This window comes from Paramormyrops kingsleyae, chromosome 5 (assembly GCF_048594095.1).
Source record: "Paramormyrops kingsleyae isolate MSU_618 chromosome 5, PKINGS_0.4, whole genome shotgun sequence".
Classification (NCBI taxonomy): domain Eukaryota; kingdom Metazoa; phylum Chordata; class Actinopteri; order Osteoglossiformes; family Mormyridae; genus Paramormyrops; species Paramormyrops kingsleyae.
In genome coordinates, this window is record NC_132801.1 from 4497371 (window position 1) to 4523047 (window position 25677).

A 25677-nucleotide genomic window follows, 5' to 3' on the forward strand; every position below is an offset into this window, starting at 1 on the left:
AGAGGCATTCATGGGTGAACTGCGAGTCATGCGGGGATGTACATAACTGTCACACATTTCTTGGAAGGCATCCGACATACACCAAACGTATTTAAAGTTCATAGTCGCATTTCAAGTAAACAATGCAATAACTCTCCCGATTCCTCCAAAGCAGTCACGGAGTCCAATGTTCCAGTCACCTGGTTAGCAGGTCTGTTTCCAAACACGGAGTCCAATGTTCCAGTCGCCTGGTTAGCAGGTCTGTTTCCAAACACGGAGTCCAATGTTCCAGTCGCCTGGTTAGCAGGTCTGTTTCCAAACACGGAGTCCAATGTTCCAGTCGCCTGGTTAGCAGGTCTGTTTCCAAACACGGAGTCCAATGTTCCAGTCGCCTGGTTAGCAGGTCTGTTTCCAAACACGGAGTCCAATGTTCCAGTCACCTGGTTAGCAGGTCTGTTTCCAAACACGGAGTCCAATGTTCCAGTCGCCTGGTTAGCAGGTCTGTTTCCAAACACGGAGTCCATCGGATTTGTTTTTAGGGCAGCCAGCACAGCTTTTATTTAGCTCTCTTTTTGACTTCCTGTATTCGTTTTTATTTTAAAAAAAAGTCTTGTTCATGACTTGCTCCATTATTCTGATAACACCTGCCTTCTCCATTTCACTCCGCATTGCTTTGTAAACTTTTGCCTTCCGCTCTGACGACTCTAACCTCGCCCAAGCAGTCTTCTGGGACCAGAAAAATGAGCTCCAGCCCAGCACTACTTTTATTTTTGGTGTGAATGCAAGAACCGGACCAGAATTTAGGCTCGGCGCAGGCACAGGCGCAGGCACAGGCATAGGCACCAGCCCTGGTGTGAAAGGGCTACAACTGTGACAGAGGGCTTCACTCAGTGGGTTTGTGGAACTGTCAAAGAATCGGCTATAAGGGTACCCAAGGGCTGAAGCCTGTTTAACTAAATGGGGATATGGGAAGGTCCTAGTAAAAATGGAGGGCTCCACCTATACCAATCAGTCACAACACAAGAACGTGGCTAATTCAAAGGTTGAACTTGGCAAACTTAAACTGTGATTCAGACTGGCACATGTCAGTGTAACTGGAATGGCATTTCAGGCTGATTTCATGGACTTGCGGGACTGACTCACAGTGGACGGCTGTGACTGAGCACTGACCACCAACTCCAAAGGCACTCGGACTTGCAGGGAACACAGGATCATGCTTTGAAAGGAAGCCGAAGGTGGTTATGTGAATGACTCAAGATTGACTCAAAGACAAAGACTCGCCGGGTATGCAGCTCTGTGGCCGAAGGGAAATTCAAGATGGTGATTCAGGACTATGATGTGTGGGGCTTATGAGAAACCCTCAAACAGTAGTAGAACCACTCAACAGGTGAACAAGACTTTCACCCAAAGGGTATATAACACAGTGACTCAGTGGGTACCTGGAACTATGACTCAAAGAACATATGAGATCCTGAATCTTATATAAGGTGAGTCTCTCGCTGGAAGGGTACCCCAAGGACTGATGGTTATTTAAATCTGAGGTGTTTTGAAGAGCCTAAATGGCCATCCGGGAAGGTTCTTTTAAAAAGGACTCCGCGTGTACCAGTCAATCACAAGCTGTCCTTCCTTGATGTCGGACTCCAGACGATGTTGTGTGCTCATCCTCGTGGAAAAAGCTATAACAGTCGTTTTAAAGTGTGCGTCTGCGGAGGGGCTGAAATAATGAAGACCAGAGTGAAAATCGTCCTACGTGAGCCAGACTGAATCTGAGGGGGGGGGGGGGGAGAAGGAGAAACAGGGATGGGGGGGGGACGAGAGGGAGAGATCAAACGGCCTGGGCAATTCCACTTGACTTTGATGTCTGTCTCTTTCATTCTTGAGATGGTTTAATTTTATTAGACTCTTCCACTTAGAGCTCTGAAGAGGCTTTGCCTCGCGACTGCTTTTATACACACAGACACACGCGCATGCACGCACACGCACAAACACACGCAGCCTTGGGTATTTGTATCTCAAACACAGCAGCATTGCATCCAGATACAGCCGTGGTGGACAAAGGGGATTGTTTTCATTGTGGCGTGACATTGCAGTTTTTATTTAAAAACCGGCACGCGTACTCTCACTCAGAGACCAGATCCTGCTTGAAATTACAGACTCGGTTGGGATATTACGGTAAATGAGTCAGAAACTGGCCGGAGTACTGGACCTTGTACCCGGGATTGCTGCAGTAAAAAGTAAAACATATCGAAGCATTTTGGGCAATTCTATGCTTACTGTATTGTGGGAACGGTTTGGGGAAGGCCCTTTTCTGTTCCAGCATGACTGTGCCCCAGTGCACAAAGCAAGGTCCATACAGACATGTCTGGGTGAGTTTGGTGTGGAAGAACTTGACTGGCCCACAAAGAGCCCTGACCTCAACCCCATCAAACACCTTTGAGATTAATTAGAATGGAGATTGTGAGCCAGGCCTTCACGTCCAACATCAGTGCCTGACCTCACAAATGCTCTTCTGGATGAATAGACAAAAATTCCCATAATCTTGTGGAAGGTCTTCCCAGAAGAGTGGCAGCTGCTGTAGCTGCAAAGGGGGGACCAGCTCCATATTGATGGTAGATGGCAGCCTTCCTCTTTCCCTTGCAGGCTGTTGTTAGGCCTCTCGTGTTCATTTGATGACAGGGAGTTGTTTTTCTGTCTACAGTCGGGGCCCTGAAGCAGTTCGTGAGTACCAACCTGACAGACCCCGCAATGCATTTTTACCTCTGTAAGTAGGAGCCGTTCCTGTCATGTTTGCCCCAACACAAACACATGCCCCTCAATCTTTCTCTCACTCAGCTATTTCACCACCTTAGACGGACACTTTGTCTCCCTACCCCCCCTTGATCCGTCTGCACACACCTTAACGCGCTTCATTCTCCCATCACACACACACCGCTTCATTCTCGCCCCCCACTTGAAGCTCCATTCTCTGATTGGGTTCTCTGTCTCAGAGGCGGTTCGTTGAGCGACCTCTGAGACGTGAAGTGTTCGGGGCCTCAGATGGGCTCGCTCCGTTGTCGTGTTGAGGCTGAGGCTTTAGCTCGGCCTTCCGTGGTTAGCGTAGCATGTGCAGCATGGGGGAGGCGTGTTTAGTGTCAAATTTAGCTCTACTGCCTCCCCCACACAGCATTCATCTGTATTCTTATTTTTTAAGTGTCTTAACTGGGCTACCCGTCCCCATCAGAGGGTAGACGACCGGAACGGAGTCGGTCGGACTTTGAGACGGGAGCCATTAAGTGTCCTTTTATAGTAGGGTGGGGTCTCCCAGGCTCTAATTAAACAACAAATTGCTTCTGTGGAGTCAAAAAGACCAAAGTTGCCACTGGGTGTGAACAGGGCTGGTGAAGCCCCCCCCCACCACATGTACATCTTCCCAGTGTGTCTGTTTTTCCTGCGGTCGGCGAGGCCCTTGGTGTGTAGCAGCAGGCCTCCCAGCCCTGCCTGTTGTGTGGAGTGTTAATTAAAGCCTAATTGTTTTAAGCCCTTTGTGCTACAATGTGTTTTAATATCGTGTTTTGTTTTGTTTTTCTTGCGGCCACCCCACCCAGTTATAACTCCTCCGAAAGTCAATCTGGATGACCCCCACGCCACCCTGTTTCAGGTAAGGAACATGGTTTGAATCTTTGCCAACTCCATCAAGCCCCCATGCAGTGTCGTGTCAGTCATATTGGGTCGTTACTAGGCCATGGGCCGGTGCTGTGCTGGTGCTCTGTCTGTCCAGCTTGCCGTCCCAAGGAAGCTTCCAAGCCTCCTCACCGATCTGTGTGTTTAAGTTGTGCGTCTCCTGGGGCATATTTGGTGGGGCGAGGGGGTACATACCGTGCAGCCCGAAGAGCAGGACCCTCCCTGCCTGTATTTTTTCCCCTGCGGGGGGGTTCTCGCCGAGATGGAAATGTCAGGGACTTTGTGTTCCATGTTTTCAAAAGGGGGAAAACTGAGAATCACTTAACGGAAATGCGATACATACAGAGGGTGGCTTTAGCCTGGCCGGCCCTATCTGTGGTTTCACCCCCCCCCCCCCGGTACGGCCGCGAGGCAAGCTCTTGGGAGCACAGTGGCTGCCCGTCCCTCGCTTCCACACATCAATTCGGAATGACGATCCAAAGCGCCTGACATTCACCGTGTCAACAGAAATAAATCCTGTTTCCTGTAAGCAGTGTCTTATCTGAGTCTGTGTGTGTGTGTGTGTGTGTGTGTTTTTGTGCTAGACATAATGTCTTCCTGATGAAGGATTGTCTCCTGGCCTCTTCAAAGGCACTTAAGATGTTTAATTAATAACAGAAATCATCAGCATTTAGAAAGGAGGGCAGAGGCCAGCCTGCTGTGTTGGGTCTGTTTAAATTTCCACTCCACACTGATGATTCATTGTCCCTTGGTACTTCTGGGCTAAAAACGTCCCGGCCGCCACCGGGTGGGGAGGGGGACAATAACAAAGAGCATGGTCACTAACGCACCGTGGGCGCCGTGGGCACCGTGGGCGCTGGCATGGCACGGCTGTTTGTTTGCCATGCGGTCTACGTTATCGTCCCCAGGTCTTGCTGATCGATGCTCGGCCTGTTCGCAGGCCAGCTGACCAAAATTAGACAGCCCCCCCCCCCCCATCCCAGGCCTGGTCATTTTCAGGTTCATTTGTAATTAAGCACTCGTTCTGCCAGAGTTGCCCCCCCCCATTCTCAGATAAGGGCATGTTTTCTATTTTTGGAGCTATTTGTTTTTTGTTTTTTTTTTTAACCATCTGTTTAGACGGTAAAACTTCCAGAGTTCAGACGAATCCCCAAATCAGGGTCCACTGTGCGTGTTGCCCCCCGTCCCCTCGGCAGAGTGTGCATGAGCCGGAGACTTGTGTGTGTGCGCGCCTGGCCTGTTCGCCCCCCTCCCCCCCCATCTTGGCAACAGTGTGACCCCCTACCCCCAGCCCCATACGTAAATAAACAGCATTTAAAAAGCCGTAACCTTCAAAGTCAGTCGGAGTACGCAGGACTTCGAAGGTTATGCCCCCTGCCCCTGAGCTGGTGTCCTGCACCATGGTGATGTTCTCCGTGGGTGGTCCGGACCAGGCCCTGTTTAATTATTCCGGACATAATTGTTTGATTACAGTTGGATATAGCTCTCCTGAGGAAATGGGGGTGTTTTATTTAATTTTTTTACTGGCCCATTCGGACCCCCTAGCTGCTACCTAGCCCTTTCAAACGTGCCCGCGCCCCGTGCCTCCATAGTCTTACACACGCGTGTGCACGTGCCCTGTCCCTCCGTGGTCTTGCACATGTGTGTGCACCTGTGCCTCTGGGGTGACACTCACGCTTGTAAACAGCCAGTGGGGTTAGTTATTGTTTATTATATTATGTATATATTAGTTGTTATGGACCAGTTCAGGTCTCAGGACAGCTGTTGAACATAAATACCTATTTAATGTGAATAAATCCAGAAATTATTCCAGCTAAGTAAGCAGGTAAATACCGGATTTTATTTTTGGCACCTTACAAACTAAATATAGATGCAAGGAATGTGTAGGGTCAGTCGGTCTTAGACGAGGCCTGGAATATCCCTGGGACATGGGGGAGGGGCGTTCTGACGCTCTGTTTGTCCGCATTAGGACCCCCCAGGGAAGCTGGAATGCTCCCGTTCCCATTCCTAACCCCATCTGTGTTTGATTTTGTCCCATGGAAGGTGGCACCGGGGGTTAATAGGGGATGCTTTGATCCCCCCTGCCTGCCGTGGGTGGGGCTTCACCCGACCAGCCCGCTACATTCGCATGCCATGCCAGGGGGGCTCAGGGACCTGGGGGGGGGGGGGGGTCACCTTCCCGGGAATTGGCCTGCAGATGTGAATGACAGACATGAGATCCTGCACCTTCATTTACCCCCATCTGCCCCCCCACCCCCTGTGTAATCCCAAACATGGCCCTTATCCCCCCCCCCCTTGCTCTCCTTCACATGTTTTTCCTGCCTTCTGTAGCCGTAACAGTCACCCCGCCCCCCAGCACTGATGTATAATCAGATAGGTTTGGTTGTTGGATTCATTTGTCTGCTGGCTTATAAGTCGCTGCACACCGTAGGTGTTTCGCTCTGTGGGGAGTGATGTAGAGGAAGGAATGAGCAGGAGGGTCACATGTTCGGCCACATGTTCGGTCACATGGCTTACCTTTGATTGGCTGTGCTTTGAGGTGTGCTTGCTCTGGATGAAAGACAGAGGTGTGTAAGTTTATTGAGATGTTACACAGCATTCTCTTCCAAAAGTCTAATCTGTATCTTCACCTAGGGTAAAGGGCCCTGTGTGCATGTGTGTGTGGCTGTGTGTGTGTGCGCAGGTGTGTGTGTGTGCGGGTGCGTGTGTGTGGCTGTGTGTGCGGGTGTGGGTGTGTGGGTGCGTGTGTGTGGGTGCGTGTGTGTGGGTGCGTGTGTGTGGGTGTGTGTGTGCGGGTGTGTGGCTGTGTGTGTGTGTGTGTGTGTGCGTGCGGGTGTGTGTGGGTGTGTCTGTGTGGGTGTGAGTGTGTGTGGGTGTGTCTGTCTGTGTGTGTGTGGGGGTGTGGGTGTGCGGGTGGGTGTGAGTGGGTGGGTGTGGGTGTGTCTGTGTGGGTGTGAGTGTGTGTGGGTGTGTCTGTCTGTGGGTGTGAGTGGGTGTGGGTGTGTGTGTGTGTGTGTGTGTGTGTGCGGGTGGGTGTGTGTGCGGGTGTGTGTGTGGGTGTGTCTGTCTGTGTGGGTGTGAGTGTGTGGGTGTGTCTGTCTGTGGGTGTGTGTGGGTGTGTGTGTGGGTGTGTCTCTGTGGGTGTGTGTGTGGGTGTGCGGGTGGGTGTGTGTGTGTGTGGGTGTGTGTGTGTGTGTGTGTGGGTGTGTGTGTGGGTGTGCGGGTGGGTGTGTGTGTGTGTGTGGGTGTGTGTGTGTGTGTGTCCTCCCCTGGCTTTCGCTGCCTTTCAATCCAGCTTTTTGTGGTGGGATAAGCAAGAACGTTTGGGGCACAAGACTAAACAACATGCTAATAATTTAGCCTGTGGTTTTGTTTGCCTCAAGTAAAATAAGTGAAGCAAAGCACACAGGCTCCCAGAGGCAGTGCTGGCAGCGGTGCCAAGCTCTCGCGTGTGTAGGGCCTGCGGTCAGGGTCGCAGTACCTTTATCATCCTGGAGGAGGCGCACGGTGTACGTCTGCAGAGCGGCTGGAGGCCAGCCAGCATGTCAGGAAGAGGGCGGCCTGCTCGTGGGTTCCTGGGCATCCCAGCACATACTTGGTTAGCCCCCGGGCGTGAGCAGCAGAACACTCCTGGGGGGGGGGGGGGGTCGCATTCCCATTTATCAGATTCAAACACTGTTTGAATCATTAGGAAGAAGAGCCTGGTTCCTTGTTTGGTTGCTTGCTTGCTTGCTTGCTTGGTTGCTTGGAAACGGGATGGGGAGGGAAAGGGGCCATGTGATACCCTTCAGCTTTTTTTGACATCCTGCGGTAGGACGGTAGTCTGTGTAGGGGATCTGCTCTTGGCAGTTAGAGACTGTCTTCTTCTGTTATCAACAGATTTGATGGACCCCCCCCCCCACACTCAGTGCGCTCCCATCATTCCGGCATACCATGTCCGAAAGCCTCGGCCACTTGAAGTGGCTCTCCCTTAATCACATGACATCGCCTCCTAAACCCAACCCTCATTCATCTCCGTCCCCTTCGAGATGTGGCCCTTTTGCTCATTGTCCCTGTGTCGTGCAGCCCTCCAATTGCGGGGAGCAGAGCCGGCACTGCCGTAATGAAGTTATTATTATGCTCTCCTCGATCCCTCAGCTACAAAGCGACAGTGGACCTTTAATCCCGGATGGTGCTCTTCCCCATCCCTGCTGGTCGTGCCAGGGGGGCTTGGAATTCCTGCACGGGGGGAGTGGGGGGTGGCTGAAGCGGTCGGCCACTTCAGAAGGTTCTCCGCTGTGGCTTATGTAGGACCGAGTGGAAAGTCGGCGATGTTTTTATCCCGGAGCTCTCCTACATCTTGGCTTGTACTGCCTTACCTTCTCCTCCCCATACACTGATGTCTATTACTGAACGGATTGACTTCATTGTTATGCCCTTATCTTATGAAATATTGCCAGCTTCTGTGTCGGTACATTTTTTTCATCATATCATCCAGTTTATGAGAGGTCAGAATCAGTCTCCAGCATTTAAGAAATCTTTTTAATCTTCTTATTAAAATAATTAAGGATGCCAGTTGTGTTGTGGTGTGTATGTCTTAGAGTTGTGGAATGCAGGGGGGGGGGGGGTGGGGGACAGTGCAGGCAGGGTGCTGTGTATAGTGACGCTTACTCTGGTTAAACCCTGTAAAGTTAATGCCCGTCCCCCCCCCTGAATACCTTAAAATGGTATGGTCCTCTTTTGTCCCTAATTGTTGTGCTTATTGTGACTTGTTTTATGTGGTTTCTGGCATCTCGCCACTCCTGTTTTAAATGTGCTTGGCGCTGTATCTGATTTGTTGTTTTTGACGTCCATCACAGCTCATTAAGGAAATAGCCAGGAAGGCGGACCTTCTGGAACTTCCTGTTTTCTATTTGTTTCAGGCACAAGTTTCTTATTATACGAGCTTTAACTCATTCCACAAAAACTAGTGCATTGAAAGTCAATTTCCCATTACTTCCCATATTATTTTTGAACTGGTTCCAGTAGTCGCATGTTTCTTCCTGAACGTACAAGTTCCGCTTTAACACACTGTGCCCTTGTGCGCCGTGATGCCCAGGTCCGGTGCAGTTTCTCACTCTCGCTGTACGGGCTTGTTTCTGCAGCGTTTTTGGAGCGCCGGGATACGCGTGATGCCTAAGTGGGGGGGTGAGAGCTGTCCCCTAGACGACCTCAGCTCGAGCCGCCCAAGGATATTGCATCATCTCCTACACTGCACACACAGCCAATGGCATGCAACCCACTGGTTCTTCTTGGAACCGCTTCATTAATTGAAGAAAAGCTCTGAATTTATATATTTAAGCGATTGCTGGTACAACTGGGTTTACTGGGTGTGTGTATATATTGTTTCTTTTAACATTTGGGTTATGAATCCTTTGTTCTATTGTTCTTTATGGTTTTTGCTTCCCAGCATTCCTAGCTGCCCGCATCACTAACTGTGGTGTGCGGCTTTGCTCGCCATCCCGGTGACTTCGTGGTCCCGTTCTAATGGGCGACGGACGGCACCGTCCCGGTGACTTCGTGGTCCCGTTCTAATGGGCGACGGACGGCACCGTCCCGGTGACTTCGTGGTCCCGTTCTAATGGGCGACGGACGGCACCGTCCCGGTGACTTCGGGGTCCCGTTCTAATGGGCGACGGACGGCACCGTCCCGGTGACTTCGGGGTCCCGTTCGAATGGGCGACGGGCGGCACCGTCCCGGTGACTTCGGGGTCCCGTTCGAATGGGCGACGGGCGGCACCGTCCCGGTGACTTCGGGGTCCCGTTCGAATGGGCGACGGGCGGCACCGTCCCGGTGACTTCGGGTCCCGTTCGAATGGGCGACGGGCGGCACCGTCCCGGTGACTTCGGGGTCCCGTTCGAATGGGCGACGGGCGGCACCGTCCCGGTGACTTCGTGGTCCCGTTCGAATGGGCGACGGGCGGCACCGTCCCGGTGACTTCGTGGTCCCATTTGAATGGGCCGTCGGCTCCACTCGCCCCAGCCAGGCGTGTGGTCACGTGGCTCTTAAAATAGAGAGCAGACAGTAATTCGATATGAATCTGTCACTTCCTTTCCGAAGGTCGCTGATGACGGGAACACATCGCTAGACCACGGGCTTAATGATGCCAGTAAGAGGAGTTAGTCTTTGTTTGGTCAGTTGTTTTGCCCTCCAGACTTGGGGAATGTGTATATGTGCCCGCCAACCAGCCAACCAATCAGAGCAGCCCGCCCTCCACGGGTGACCCCTCCTTTTTTTGCCCTCTCTTTTTTTTGGTCCTCTTGTTGTCGAAACTCCTGTGGGGAACTTTACCCACGACCCCCATGAGACATTTTTTTTATTGTAACCCCCCCAAGCCCCCCCACCAGCCGAATGCATTACAAGCGGCCTCCCTTTGAAGCCAGTGCCCAGGCACTCATGGACAAAAGCCCCCCTGCAAGCCGGGGGCGGTCAGTGTGGGTTTTGGGAGCAGAAGATGGGGGGGGGGGGGGGGGGGGCGTGTTGTTAGGATGGTGGTTGGACCTTGATGAATAAAGAGCCTCACATGGCCCCTGGCTGCCTGGCTTTGACCCGTCTCCGGGCTGAGGGGCTCGCTGGCTGCGACCTGCCCTCCGCCACAGGGCAAGCCGACGGCCCACAGGAACCGTTAGCCGCCCTGATCACGGGAGCTCGCTTCTGGGAAAGGCCTCCGGTCTCTGTGAGGCGGAACAACCCAGACACTGACCAGCTGCTTCCCCGGGGTCACAGTGCTCTCCCAGGGCCCCCACTGAACAGCCGCCACTGTCAGCTGGGGGGCTGATTTCACTCCGAAATTATATCATGCCCCCCCCCCCACACCTTTACGGCACTTGCTGTCTTTTACTGCATATGTCGTATTTTAATCAAATTGGTTTTTGTTTCGTTTTTCTTTTCTCTTCAGTCTTTACCAACGACAGAGTCAGAGAAAATGAGAGTCTCTCTCTCACTGCATTTTATTGTTTTCTGAGTATTTCCTTCGTTAGCTGAGCTGTCTGATCCCATCACTGACGCATGTTCCTGCTGGTGTGGCTGTTCGCAGTCCAGGTCCTGCAAATCAAGAGCAGCCGCAGGCCTTGCAAACCAAAGCGAAAACACTGTCAAAGTACCGCCGCCTTGTTTCAAATTACTGTTGTTGTTGTAGTCGAGGCTGTTCAGAGCCCTACTGGGACCCGGCTCGGGATTGGTACTTCTGTCACACTGCTGTCACTCTGCGATGGAAAGTTCTTTTGGTTTCTGGAAGCCTCCAGTTCATGCCTGCCTCATCAGCAAAAGTGTTTCCACGGTGAAGCCAGTGTGAAGTGCTGTGCCCGTCTCCAGTGATCCCATGCAGTGATCCCGTGCAGTGTTGCTTTGCCTTGATGATTTCCATGAGGCCTGGGCTCATCTGTGGTTCTTTAGCCAGGCATCAAAGCTGGACAGACCTGGTTTTTGAAAAAGAAGGCGTGCTTATGTGAATGGCTCCAGTGATGATGATGCGCAATAGTTCTGAGGCCAATGGGGAGCGCCCCCTGAAGCCGAACGGGGAGCGCCCCCTGAAGCCGAACGGGGAGCGCCCCCTGAAGCCGAACGGGGAGCGCCCCCTGAAGCCGAACGGGGAGCGCCCCCTGAAGCCGAACGGGGCGCGCCCCCTGAAGCCGAACGGGGAGCGCCCCCTGAAGCCCATGGGGAGCGCCGAATGGGGAGCGCCCCCTGAAGCCGAATGGGGAGCGCCCCCTGAAGCTAGTGAGGTGTGAAGCTGGCTCAGCCGGGCTCTGATGCTGCCATCCCGCTGTGTAGGGGCAGAGTTGTGAAGGCTGTGTTTGTGTGGCTGTGCTTGCGGCAGCCTCCCTGGCTCTCTGCCATTTCTCTGTTCACTGTGCTCTTAGCCAAGAGGCTCTGGTTGCCGCCCTTTGGTTTGGAAGCTCGCTCCTCTGCCCCTCTCTCTCCTTGGCTCTCCTTTTCCTGACACACACACCCTTATTGCCAGATCCTTTCGGGTAACTGCCACTGTTTACATCGAGGCCGTGGGACAAGCCAGGCATGTTATGTGGCCTGAATTTGTAGGGAAGACCCCTATGGAGACAGGCGCACTCAGCCACGGAGAAGCCGTGAAGCCCACGTAAATTGATCAGCCAAGTGACACACCTCAAAGGCGATCCAGGACCTCACGCTCCTCACTTTTCTGGGGGGGTGTAATATGGCTCTGAGTGCCGGCAGGGGCTACATGGCCTTGGTATCAGTGACATCACCGGCTCCATCCCGGGGAACACAACCCCCTCCTCACACCAAGGCAGCTTGTTACAAACTGCTCCCATACTTCAAGGCAGTTTCTTAATCCGGTCCATGTTTTTGCTCCATCTCAGCTGTCTGCCACACAGTTTACATTTTTACTCCTGGTATAGAGCTGTGAGTGAGCAAAAATGTGGACTGTCTGTAGGTCGGGTTTCCAGATTGGGAAACACTGCTTTAAGGTAAAAGGGCGGCATTCCCTTCCTATTGTGCTTGACGGCCTGTTTTTAACGCCGTCGCTGCGAAACGTCAGTGGGCCGGCATCCCAGAAGACGGGGGGCGGACGTGTCCTTAGGAAGCCCTTCATGCTGTAACTCCATCTCTTAAACTCCATCTCTTACTCCCATTCATATTTCTGGCTGTAGAAATATCCATCTAAAGTCTCCTGTTTCCCTGTAAGTCCAGCCACTGGCCACCAGCCTAACTGGTCACGTTAAGAGAATTCACCATCAGCCAAGGTGTAATTATGGGGTTCTAGAAGTTGAATCTGTTTTCTTGCCTCTCTCTCTTTTATGAATGATCCTGAAAACTGCCAGGTCACGTGACCGCATGGAAGCCCGCCCCTCCCCCACGTCTCACCAATCTCCGTCTCCCTTTCCCCGCAGGCCAACCTCTTCCCAGCGGCCCTTGTTTACTTTGGCTCTGAAGTTAAGACAGGTTGGTAAACACTCTCTCGCCCTGACTTCACTTCCTCACACGGCTCCCTGCCACTGGAGATGTGGACAGAACCCAGAACAATACAAATTTTTCTCTGAGGGTGGGGGTTTCACCTCCCCCTCCTACCACCTAGTCGTCAAAAGCATGATGCAAGCACTGTCCGCCGATCCCTCAAGAGGTCCCGCAAACATCCACATACAGAGTCGCGCCTCTAGGTGGCGCTGGGCTGTCATTGATTAGCACGTCGGTCTCGGTGCTGCTGCTCTGTGGGCGTGTAATTGACGTGATGCGTGTTTATTCCTCACACGGTACTGACACTGATTCTGCTCCCCAGATTGTTATCTACAGAGTGGGCTGCTTCAGTCCTGCGTGTCACCCACACAGGCCGATGACATCATCGCAAGGTGAACTGCTGCGCGCAACCCCCCCCCCCCCGAACGTGGTGCTTGTTCTCAGGGGGGCGTGTCAAAGAGCTGTTATTTTCTTGTAAAGGTCGCCCCGTGAGGAATGCCTTTGATGGCAGTGAAACCTGCATTAACCCCCCCCCCCGCCCCACCCCACTGGGAATGTCCTCTATAGATAGGCTTCATTTCTGTGTATTCTGCCACCTGTTGCCTCCCCCCCCCCCCCCCCCCCATTTTCTCCCTGTGTATTCCTTTGCAAATCCCGATTCCAGAATTACTTCTGTAATGCCCCGACTGTCCAACTAACAGGCGGGTTTGTGTAAATAACAGCGGGCGCCCCCTTGTGTCTACACTCAGTCATCTGCCACCACCCCCCCCCTGAAAGCTTTGGACCCGTGTCCACGCCGCTCGTAACCCGAGCTCGCAGTGCCCTCGTCTGCATCCCAGCGACATGATTGGCCGATAACGGGCGGGATTAGCATGTATTTATAGAGCCCACAGGAAACGTCCAAAAAGCAGAGCCGCAGTGGTGTGACCTCTGACCCCAGCAGGGTCACATGACAGCACTCAGAACCCTGTAACACAGTAAGATAAGTCCCTGTTAACTATCCTTTTGATAATGGCTAATTGCTCTTTGCTGGCTCTCACTGCGTAATGGAATCCGATTGGACTGCAGACCCACACTGGGCAGGTCTGTTTGGAAAGCAGCTGGGTGGCTCCTCATATAGCTCAGCCTCTGGCCTGATCGTCCTGCCCCCCTCCCCCCTCCCCGCAGCTGCATGCCCAGGTCGCCGACCCCAGCGTCCGCCCCCCCGTTCTTAGTGGAGGTCTTTCCGCTTCCCGTGGCTGAGGGCACTGCGGCCAACCTGCCGGGCCTGGAGGAGGAGGAGGAACTGGAGAGTGACGGCGGAGCGGGAAAGCCGGCCAGGAGTGACCCTGGCAAAGTGCCCAAGTGGCTCAAGTTACCGGGTATGCTGCCATCGGGGGGGGGGGGGGTGGTAAGCCGCCTCGCTGCCGTCGGGGGCTTTGATTTATTTATTTATTTATTTTTCTTCCACATCTACACTTCTGACACACTATCTCTTGTCCCAGAACACGCTTGTGAATCACAATCAACCCCCATCCCCCCCAAAACACGCTCTCTTCTGGCCCTAGAACCCCCCCCCCAAAAAAAACTGGCTAAAACATGCCCATCTACCCTCAAAAAAAGTGTTCAACCCAAAAAAGTGTTTCATGCCAAAAACATGCTACCTTAAGCCAGAAAACACACTTCCTCATGCCAGAAACACGCTACCTCACACTGAAATCACGCTACCACACCGCAGAACACACTCCCTCCCATTCTATTCTTACACACGCTGCCATTCACCCACGATACACACGCTAGCTCTCCTGGCCTCGTCTCCCACGACAGACGACGCTTCACTGCGCTGTACACAGACTCCAGCTGTGCCTTGAATCAGTTTATTCAGGAGTCCAGAGAACCTTATGAACAACACCCCAACTGACAGGCCTGCCGCATGGCCCACTGCGTGTGTGTCAGGGTGTGTTAGCGTGTATGTGTGTAAGCATGTGTGTGTTGGTATGTGTGTGTGTTAGCATGTGCATGTTTGTTAGCATGTAAAATCACGTGTGTATGTTGGCCTGTGTGTTGCCATGTGTTAGCATGTATATGCGTGTGTGTGTGGTGCTGTCTGTGTATGTGTGTTAGCATGTGCATGTTTGTGGGTCCACATGACTGTGTGTGTAAACAGTGCGGGGGACCATCGTCATGCCCTGTGTCACCCCTCCCGGCCCTCAGCCGCTGTCATTCTGTGCCGTGGCGTGGGGAGGGGCACCCCAACTCCCCCCACTGGCTAACATGTTGTGGCGCCCGGCACATTCCCTCCCCCTGCGCTGGCAGGAAGCGGCCCAGCGCACGGCAGTGAGTCAGGAGGTACGGGTGCAGCCTATTTGCAGTGATTTCACGTCGCTGCCCCCAGAGGGCGCTCTCACACAGCCGGCTCCGGGAGCGGGGGGCTCCGGCGCCGAGCCCCGAGACGGCCAGGAGCCACATGAAAGGCCAGGGGCCCCCCGTTGTTTTTGGTTTGGCCCTTTTATGTCCGTCTCTGTCTCTCTCTCCTCTTTTTTATCCCTTCTTTCCGCCAAGCCGCATTTCTTTCTTCCCTCTGGTGCATTCTCGCGGGCGCCTCGTCCGACCGCCGCTTCCCGGGAAGCTGGAGGCCTGCGGTCTGGAGGCCCCGCAGCCTTCACGCGTCAGCTGTCCTGCAGCCGCGGGGGCCGGGGGCCAGCAGGGTGGGGTGGGGTGGGGTGGGTGGGGGGGGTAAGCCCCCGATCTTAGCTGGAGAGGCCCAGAGACGAATCTTATGCTTGTAATTTGCGGTGAAAATTGGTTACAGCCCCCCCCATAAGTACTGCCATTTATCTCCAGTTTCGTCATTTAGAAACTTAGGATTTTGAGTCAGAAAGGGATGAAATATGCTAATTGATAATGCTAATGACAATGTTGGAATGTTGGAACTTGGACTTGGGGGGTGGGGGGCGGGGCACTCTGGCCAGTGACAGGCAGAGACGGAGTGGGGGGGACAGCGTGTCAGGCCTGGGGGGTGTCCCAAGGCCCCAGCTTTTGGCTTTATGATGGCGTGCCGTCCTGCCAGCCTGCTGGGTCCATGACTACGAGACACCAGTGGAAGATATCGGTGACCAGAGCCGTAAACCGCAGCCGCTCTGACCTCAGCACAAGGTGTCGGCCGGTCATACCATGTTTCCTGTTCCCTCGTTTCTTGAAGGTAAAAAGTGAAGCGTTCAGCCTGCAACCCAGGGGATCGCAGAGGCAGCAGAGACCTGCGGCTCAGCCTCGACTCGGAGGCAGCGGACGCCTGGCCACTGTGCATGGAGACGACGCAGTTTTATAACGATGATCGAATAAATGAGTTCATTTGCCCAATGCTCAGGGCTTCTTTGTGTTTTGTTACCTTGTAGTCCACTGCACACCCCCACAGGCTAAAGGAGTTGTAGTCACCGCTGGTGGCCCCAGCTGTCTGACAGTGAGCTATCAGTGGGGAAAAGCTACAGTACCTGGACTGGAGACCGAATCCCCCAGCCCACTGGGAGATGTCCTGTCCTGCCCCCCCCCCCCCGAATACCCTGATCCAACTAGGCAGAATAACAATAGACAGACTTTAATGTCAGATCAAGAAGAGCCTCAATACCTTATAAAGTTGCTGTCTTCTCCCCACTACCTCTGCCTCAAAACCTTCACTCTGGATAGATCAAAGTACATCATAAAGATTATTTTATATATGTACTTAATATTACAGGTTTTAACTGAAATCTTTGCAGTATCTGTCTTCCTGCCAGACCTACTAAACGTTTTTTCCCCACTTCAGAGTGATGACTCTGTCTGTAAACGGCCGTACATTAACATTTATTTCACATTTCTTATGATATAAAGGCAATGGAATTCCATCCATGGTGTGTGTTTGTGTGTGTGTGTGTGTGTGTGTGTGTGTGCGCGCGCGCGTTTGTGTGTGTGTGTTTTTGTAATTATTACATTGTGAAGATCCGATGTGATAAAAACCTGTAACTTGTTACCTTATGGGGATATAACCTAATTTTTATAAAAATCTGTGACTGCAGTCAAAAAACTAAAAATGCCAAAAGTCTTGTATTTTGTTTGGTTTGCTTGTGGTTAAGGTTGTCATTGTTAGGATTATGCCCATAGGAATTCATGGAGAGTCCTCACAAAGACATAGATACTGTAGATGTACCTGTAGATGTAGATGTATGTGTGTGTCCATGTCGCCAAATTCCAGCCTCCTCCCTAACCCTCTATTGTGTAAGTGGTTGCCAGATATGTTTAAATCTTTTTGGCTCATCGATCCACCCTCTCCTGAAACAGCTGAAAGGTACCAACAGGCCAGAAGAGTGGGAACTGGGGCATGAGAGGGATTTGGAGGGGCCATGGAGAGAGTGGCCCCAAACATTTTCTAGAAACTGTTAAACACCTCAGGGTGGGGTTGGGTGGTAGGGGAGGGGAGGACCTTACTCATGATGTGTTCGGCATGAGTGGGGAAGCAAGTGGACATGTCAGCAGTGGAAGGATCATTTTGAGGAATCATATATACCCTCCCACTAGGGGGCAGTGTTGCAAACCGCTGCTGGATCGGAGTCTCTCATTGCAGCAGAAGTCACTGTAGGGTGGAAAGTCCTGCCCTTGGTGAAGTCCATCCAGACGTGTTGGAGGTGCAGGACGATGCTGATGTGGGGATTGCATTTCTGCCAGGACACTGGAGAAGAGGAGGTTGAGTGTATGATTCAGGAGGAACTCCGGGATTCCGGCCTGACCGTGAGACATATGGGCGCCGCTATTCCATCCTAAGTAGTAGCCGGGTTTGTGGGAATTTGCTAGAACAGTCTTTGTGTTGTGGAGGTTTATGAGTGCACGTCCTGTCACACGCTGTGGGGTTTACTGCAGGGACATGAGGTACTGTAGCCATTACTGTGAGATACCCAGGCCCTATGTGAATGCAAAATGGTTCTGACCACACGCTAGGCTCCAAGTCCAAACATGCAGACCCTTTTAAATAAGTTAAAATAAGCTTATTCCGCTAAAATGCATTTAAGTTGACAGAATCGTAGACACTGAACAGACTGAACAGAAGTTACAGTGTGTAAATAAAAGGATGTAATAAGCCTAGTGTTATAAACGCATTTAAAAGCAGAGATGACACATTAAAATCTCACTTCAACATGTGATTTTTCAAAGAACAAAAGAGGCGTAAGATCAGCCACATTCAGGAGGATTAAATATAAACATTGTCACCGTCTACGACGTGGGCCAGACGACCGCTTTCTGTGTTTACCTTCCCGTGGCGTTTTATACAATACAGAGACCTGTCGGTGTATATTTCCCCAGGATCAGAAGGAAAGTCCGCGGCTCTTCAGTTCGATGTATTCAAGAGTCACGAAGTCACAGTGGATAAAACGCTTCGGTAACGGGGGCAATTTGAGGATGGTTAGCTATTAAATCAGTCGCCCCTTCGCTAAGAGGGCTGACTGCAGACGAAGGGGCCCGAGATACGGGGCTCGATCGTCCCGAGGGATGAACAGAACGAAGGGAAGAGCCAGATGTGAAATCTCCATCAGCCAGGGATCAGGGGGGGCCCCCCTCGGAATGAACATTGTTCAGGTGTTTGCTGGGACGCGCAGTAACTAGCCTTTGATCCCCTCACCACCAGCAGCAGATGTTAGTGCAAATATACTAATGCATGAAAGATGGAGCGGAGTACCAGATGGTCTGACTGGCACATGTACCCACCTTCGCCCTCTTAGCCACCTTACACCGATATAATGAACAATACACGCTTATACCACGTTTAGACTCATTTCGGTTTGCATTAACTGCTCTGCAAAACTATATAAAATAAACAACCGCTTCCTAAGACGCGAACAAAAAGTGTCCCACGATCGTCAAACTCACGTACGCATCCGCTTTAAGTAATGAGCTGCTCATAGGAATTTTTATAGATGTGTCTACTGTGCTGCTGGTGTCCTGTACCAGATGTGTTGGACATCTGGGGATCCCGAATTCCGAACCGTTTTACCAAGTGGCCCTGCGTTGCTGTGATGTTGTTTAATTACCAGTAGATGGCAGCAGAGGTTCATTCAGCGGCAGATACTATATCCCGTGGAAAGACCTTGTAACAAAAATGTTAATACTTAGAAATTATTTCATTGACTTGAGTGACTTACACTTACTTCCTTCTTTCCATTTATACAACTGGACTCCCCTGAGGACTGTGACCTTAGTGCCGCGGGGAGGGGTGGGGGGTTACATGCCTTAACGATCCACAGAGCAGCGTTATCTGGAGCCTAGACTACCGCAGGTCAGACAAACAATGATTTAACGAAGCCTCCAATAAAAGGCACACAGACTGACGGTAGTACCCTGGCTGGCCAGAACAAGGTTAATGTGCCCACACCCCCACCCCACGGGAGCCAGGCCTGGGGGAGGATGTTCACCAGTGAGCACCCAATAGCCCAGCAGGACTCAGCCTGAAATGGCTACATGGCGCCCTCTTGTGTCTGAAGTGTGAGGTGGCAGTCAGGTGCAGTGCAGCTTGGGTGGCTGGTAAGACCAAGACTGACCCAGGTGGATTAAATGGGGAGACCCAGGACTCAGTGGGGATGTTAAATCTCCCAGCTGGCTGAGGGACATCATGGGATCTGCCAGAATGATCTATATCACGGGTCTACAGCCTTTTTACAGAGAACTACCTTTACCAAGAAAATACTCTGGCGAGTCACCGAATCGTGACGGTATATTTTGCCAGCGGAGGGGGGAATATTGTATTTTGTCCTTGAGCAAAGCGCTGATGTAGGTTCTGTGGCTATGGACAAAGGCGTGGTCTGACCTGGCTCTCTGAGCCTCGGCAGGAAGCGCAGCGGGGTGGTGCTGTGATGCTTTTTGACTGACGAGATTCCCAGTAAGCAGCTTTTTAACACACATGACACGCCAGTCCAGTGTGGAAACATCCTGATCTGGACATGCAGCCTCTTTGATACGTCCCCATTCCTTAAGGGAAACTCCACCCAGATATTACACAATTAATTTCATTCAGCACCACATAATTTCCAAAATACCCAGAGGGCATTGCGGTACCGTCTGCGTGCCCATTGGACAGACAGTCTGGGGCTTTGTTCTCTCAGATGCGCTTTCTCTCGTTTCCCGGAGGCCTCCGTCCTGCTCCGCTGAGTGCAGTATTCCCACACACGCTGTGTCACATCTCTGCGATTCTCTATTCACTATCGCCGTGTGCAGTATTCCCACACACACTGTGTCACATCTCTGCGATTCTCTATTCACTATTGCCGTGTGCAGTATTCCCACACACACTGTGTCGCATCTCTGCGATTCTCTATTCACTATTGCCGTGTGCAGTATTCCCACACACACTGTGTCGCATCTCTGCGATTCTCTATTCACTATTGCCGTGATTCCTGCACAGTGTCTGTGTGCTGCGTCTCCTTTTCAGCAGACAGAAAGCCTTTGCGGTCATGAAAAGGGGGGGGTTGGGGGGGGTCATGTTAAATGACGGCCAAACACTCATTATGCGTTTAAAAATGACTTCCGCTGCTAACGAAACACCGAAACATGGCAAAAACTGATTAAACGTATAATAATAAACTATGCTGGTGCTGGAGGTGGAAAGTTCAGGTCCAGAAAGTAAAAATCCCGACCAGGATTTTGTTTCAACCAGTCAGTTGAGTATAAAGAGTCACAGTTGGTTAAAAATAATATAGCACTATACTATTATGTATTAACCAATCACAAAGTCTTAGTTACATACCGATCTTATGTTAATTCATTATTAATGAATCACGATGCAAATTTTATCTCAAGCAGTTACTATATTTGTTGCTATATCTTTAAATTCTGTAAAACCTTGTGTACTACTGAAGTCATGAATAACACAAGTGAAATACTGATCCCAGGTTTGTTCATCATCAATGAATCGTGACGCATCTTCAGTCTCAAGTAGTGACTATATTCGTTCATAATCGGTACTTCAGTACAAACTGAGTTATTACAAAGAATTTGTGCCCCGTCAAGTAAAGTGTTACCATGTAATTGTTAGTACGCTGTACTTTGAATCCAGCGATCGGTGGAACCGTTTGTTCTGGGCGTGCCGTGTGGCCCTGTAGGACAGTACACTGTGTTTGGAAGCTTGCTGATTCAAATCCTGTGGTCAGCAGAGTGATTTTGTCCTTGAGCAGGGCACTTAACCCCAATTACTCCAGGGACTGGCTGACCCTACTTCCTCAACTGTATGTTCTTTGGATAAAAACTGCACGACAAAATGTAGTTTTACAGGTCATTTTCATAAAAAAAAAACTAATAGTTAAAAGTGGGACGCCCTGGACGGGGAGCCTGTATATCGCAGGATACGAGGCAGGGGGACGCCCTGGATGGGGAGTCTGTATATCGCAGGACACGAGGCAGGGGGACGCCCTGGACGGGGAGCCTGTCTATCGCAGGACACGAGGCAGGGGGACGCCCTGGACGGGGAGCCTGTCTATCGCAGGACACGAGGCAGGGGGACGCCCTGGACGGGGAGCCTGTCTATCGCAGGACACGAGGCAGGGGGACGCCCTGGACGGGGAGCCTGTATATCGCAGGACACGAGGCATGAGGCAGGGGGACGCCCTGGATGGGGAGCCTGTATATCGCAGGACACGAGGCATGAGGCAGGGGGACGCCCTGGATGGGGAGCTTGTATATCGCAGGACACGAGGCAGGGGGACTCCTTGGACGGGGAGCCTGTCTATCACAGGACACGAGGCAGGGGGGCACCCTGGATGGGGAGCCTGTATATCGCAGGACACGAGGCACGAGGCAGTGGGGCGCCCTGGACGGGGAGCCTGTCTATCGCAGGACACGAGGCAGGGGGACACCCTGGACGGGGAGCCTGTATATCGCAGGACAGATGCACTTTTACATCTACATTTAGTACATTTAGAAGATGCTTTTGTCCGAAGCGATGTAGAAGAAAGACAAATAGCACATTAAAACATAGTTCTGTCAATGGGTCCTCTAGCCATAAGTGTGACTAGGCTGAGCTTCCTTCAAATGCCCAGGTACAGGCGTAAGCAGGAGCTACACAATAACTTCTAGCAAAGCAAGAACCTAATGAGACTATTCAGGGATCAGATGGACACAGACATTCCCTCTCAACCTTCATGAAATGCCTCAAGAGCATCCTGCTGCGTGCTGCTCGTCTACTGGTCCCTCCCTGTTCCCTTGCTGCTCCCTTGTGTTCCCTGAATGGTCTTAGTGTTGCACTTTGTCTTTTGATTGAATTGTCTCATTAGGTTCTTGCCGTGTTTTGTAATGTGTCGTGTAGCTCCTGCTCCCATACTGCTTACACCTGTATTCACTGTACATTCACTGTACATTCACTGTAAGCTCAGCCTAACTGCACTGAAGCCCAGTGGAGTCCTCGGCAGCCCTACGCTTGTAATGTGCCGTTTGCCTAATTTGTACATCACTTTGGGTAAAGCATCTGCTAAATAAACATAAAGGTAAACATGTTGGCAATTTCGAGATACCGATTTGCCTGGCTACATTTTTCCATGACAGCAGGAAGCTGGTGTACTTGTTGGAAACCCACATGAGATGGGGAAACAGCGCACACCAGGAGGGCGTGGGATTTAATCCCCGGCAGTGTGAGCTTACAGTTTTAGCCACAAGCCAGCCTATTATTAATTCAGTAATAGAGAACCATGGATTAATTTCTGAAGTGTAATACATTTATACGGCTGTTACATGTTCGAGGAATCCGAGGTCCTTCCAGATGAGCTGTCTGCGGTGCTGCTATCTGTGTCGCCCGTTTCCCATGTAACATGGCGGTGTCCCCCTCCCCCTCACACATTTTAAATAATGAAATGGGGGTAATTCCTCCAGGGGGTGCTTAATGTGTTTTAGAGTGAGTGTGGTGGGGGGCGGCACCTGCCTCAGGCCCTGTCCTAAATCGGAGTCACTCCGGAAAACAAGAAGAGCCTGCCCACTTTTCATACCTGACAGCAACACTAAGTTATTATTTATATGGTTATACGTAGTTAATGGTCATTACTCATAATCCTCATAGGGGGTGTCCTCCTGTTTGTTCACCACACTAATCACATGTGATTTTTAAATCCTGACCCACCACCACCACTCAAACACACCCCCAGGTGTAATAGCTTCTCGCCTGGTTGGAGTGGTGGAGATTATCTCTCACACACACCTTAATCTCTCCACCTTACCCAAGCTGTCCAGCTGAGGAGCCTTCAAAAAGGCCACTCATAGGTTCTTGGCTCTTGTCACAGTCAAACAAGCCCACTGACACTGCCCACTGACACCACCCACTGACACTGCCCACTGACACCACCCACTGGCACCACCCACTGGCACCGTCCACTGACACTGCCCACTGACACCACCCACTGACACCACCCACTGGCACCACCCACTGGCACTGCCTACTGACACCACCCACTGACACCACCCACTGGCACCGCCCACTGACACTGCCCACTGACACCACCCACTGGCACCACCCACTGACACTGCCCACTGACACCACTCACTGGCACCGCCCACTGACACTGCCCACTGACACCACCCACTGGCACCACCCACTGACACTGCCCACTGACACCACTCACTGGCACCGCCCACTGACACTGCCCTCTGACACCACTCACTGACACTGCCTACTGACACCACCCACTGACACTGCCTACTGACACCACCCACTGACACTGCCCACTGACACTGCCTTCTGACACCACTCACTGGCACTGCTCACTGACACTGCCTACTGACACCACCCACTGACACTGCCCACTGACACCACCCACTGGCACCGCCCACTGACACTGCCCTCTGACACCACCCACTGGCACTGCCCACTTACACCACCCACTGACACTGCCCACTGACACTGCCTACTGACACTGCCTTCTGACACCACCCACTGGCACCGCCCACTGACACTGCCCACTGACACTGCCTTCTGACACCACCCACTGGCACCGCCCACTGACCCCACCCCTCACATCACCCACTGGCACTGCCTATTGTCACCGCCCACTGACTCCGCCCCTGACACCACGCACTGGCACTGCCTACTGACCTCGCTTTCTGACACCTCACTGACACCCACTGGTCCCAACCCCGGCCCCCAAATCCCATTACTCTAATTGCTTCCAGCTGCTCTAGGAGGCTTTGACGGGGGGAAGGGAAGCTCACTGGGAACACCTGCTGGCGGCTGAGTGGGATGCAGGTGGGACATGTGGCAGTGTGTGGGGGGGGCAGAGGAGGGAGGGGGCACGGAAGCTTCCTAGGCAAGTGTTCAGGGGCAGGGTGGGATGGGAGAGCACTGTGAACATACACACACATACAGACACACACACACATACACACACACAGATACATACATACACACACAGACACACACACACACAAACACAGATACATGCATACACACACATACATAACCACACACACACACAGAGATACGGTACATACAGACACACACAGACGCACACATACAGACACACACACATAGACACACACAGACACACACACACACAAACACAGATACATGCATACACACACATACATAACCACACACACACACAGAGATACGGTACATACAGACGCACACATACAGACACACACACATAGACACACACAGACACACACACACACAAACACAGATACATGCATACACACACATACATAACCACACACACACACACAGATACGGTACATAGACACACACAGACGCACACATACAGACACACACAGACACACACACATACATAACCACACACACACACAGAGATACGATACATACAGACACACACAGACGCACACATACAGACACACACACATAGACACACACAGACACACACACACACAAACACAGATACATGCATACACACACATACATAACCACACACACACACAGAGATACGGTACATACAGACACACACAGACACACACACATACATAACCACACACACACACACAGATACGGTACATACAGACACACACAGACACACACATACAGACACACACACATAGACACACACAGACACACACATAGAGGTTCTAACTCACGCTGGACCTTTGAAGTTCCAGATCCAGCATGACTGCACCCCCCCTCGGGGAACAGGCCTCGCTATAAAACGTTATAAACCACTCTGTCTGACGGGCCGACTCCTTTAGGGCCCCTAACAGACTGGGCCCAGGTCCAATATGATTAACCCAAACATTCACTGAGCAATGCAGCCTTTAAATATTCACAGGTCGAAAATAATGCCAAGTATGATAAATCAGCGTGAAAAAACTCTCAGCCCCATAAATAAAACCAGCATTAGATGCACTGCATCACTAAAGGCAATTTGGAAAAAAAAACTGCTGAAATGAAAAGTCTTTTTATATTCCAAAAGATTAGTGCAGGAATGATGTGAATTACACAACGCAGCACAGATGGTTAATAACCTCCCCCCCCCCCCACCACCACCACCACAACCACAGAGACATAGGAGAGCGATCCGCTGACTGGCCAACTGACTCACAGCTGACAGGTTCACATGGGGCGTGTGGCACTCTGGCTCCCCCCGGTGGATGCAGTCACAGGGGCACATAACACTGTCACTCGCACTGAGTCACGCTGATCGCACTGCTAAAAGGAGAATTCTCCTTGGCAGTACAACAGACGGCCCATATCAGTGGCGCTTAGAAAGCTTAGCTACCCTCGCATACTAATTGGAAGTATAAATCTGTTAACGGGAAAGACGGAGCCTTCTGGAAATTTCTTCAGGTAGTAAAATGTTATACCTGTAAGGTATAATGAAGCTCCTACTTATGTTACGTCCCCTGACAAGGCAACACTTTCACTCTCACACACTCTCACTCAGATGCCCCCCGCCGACAGGGGGGGTAGATTAATGGGGGCTGGATGAGTGTGTCAGTCCCAGCCCCCCCCCCCCCCCGCAAACATGCACATTCCACTCCCGCATGTCATTCTTGCGACGTTTTTCTGAGCCCTATTAATAGTGGCAGGGTGGGGTGGGGGGGCCACACCCAGGTCTGGTGGATAAATACGTCTCGCTGGCAGACATCCGCGAGCCCCCAGT

The 25677-nt window shown here is 51.8% G+C and overlaps 1 protein-coding gene across 2 annotated transcripts in view; it reads left to right on the forward strand.

Moving 5' to 3' along the window:
* aspscr1 (ASPSCR1 tether for SLC2A4, UBX domain containing) overlaps nt 1-15933 on the forward strand; it is a 33935-nt gene extending 18002 nt beyond the window's left edge. For both annotated transcript variants that reach the window (XM_023816978.2, XM_023816979.2), the window contains 6 exons: nt 2678-2740; nt 3564-3616; nt 12529-12580; nt 12915-12984; nt 13760-13953; nt 15774-15933. In XM_023816978.2, the coding sequence (XP_023672746.2) occupies nt 2678-2740; nt 3564-3616; nt 12529-12580; nt 12915-12984; nt 13760-13953; nt 15774-15784 (443 nt within the window). In that variant the 3' untranslated portion in view covers nt 15785-15933. The remainder of the gene's footprint in view (nt 1-2677; nt 2741-3563; nt 3617-12528; nt 12581-12914; nt 12985-13759; nt 13954-15773) is intronic.
* Nucleotides 15934-25677: the final 9744 nt, after the last annotated feature.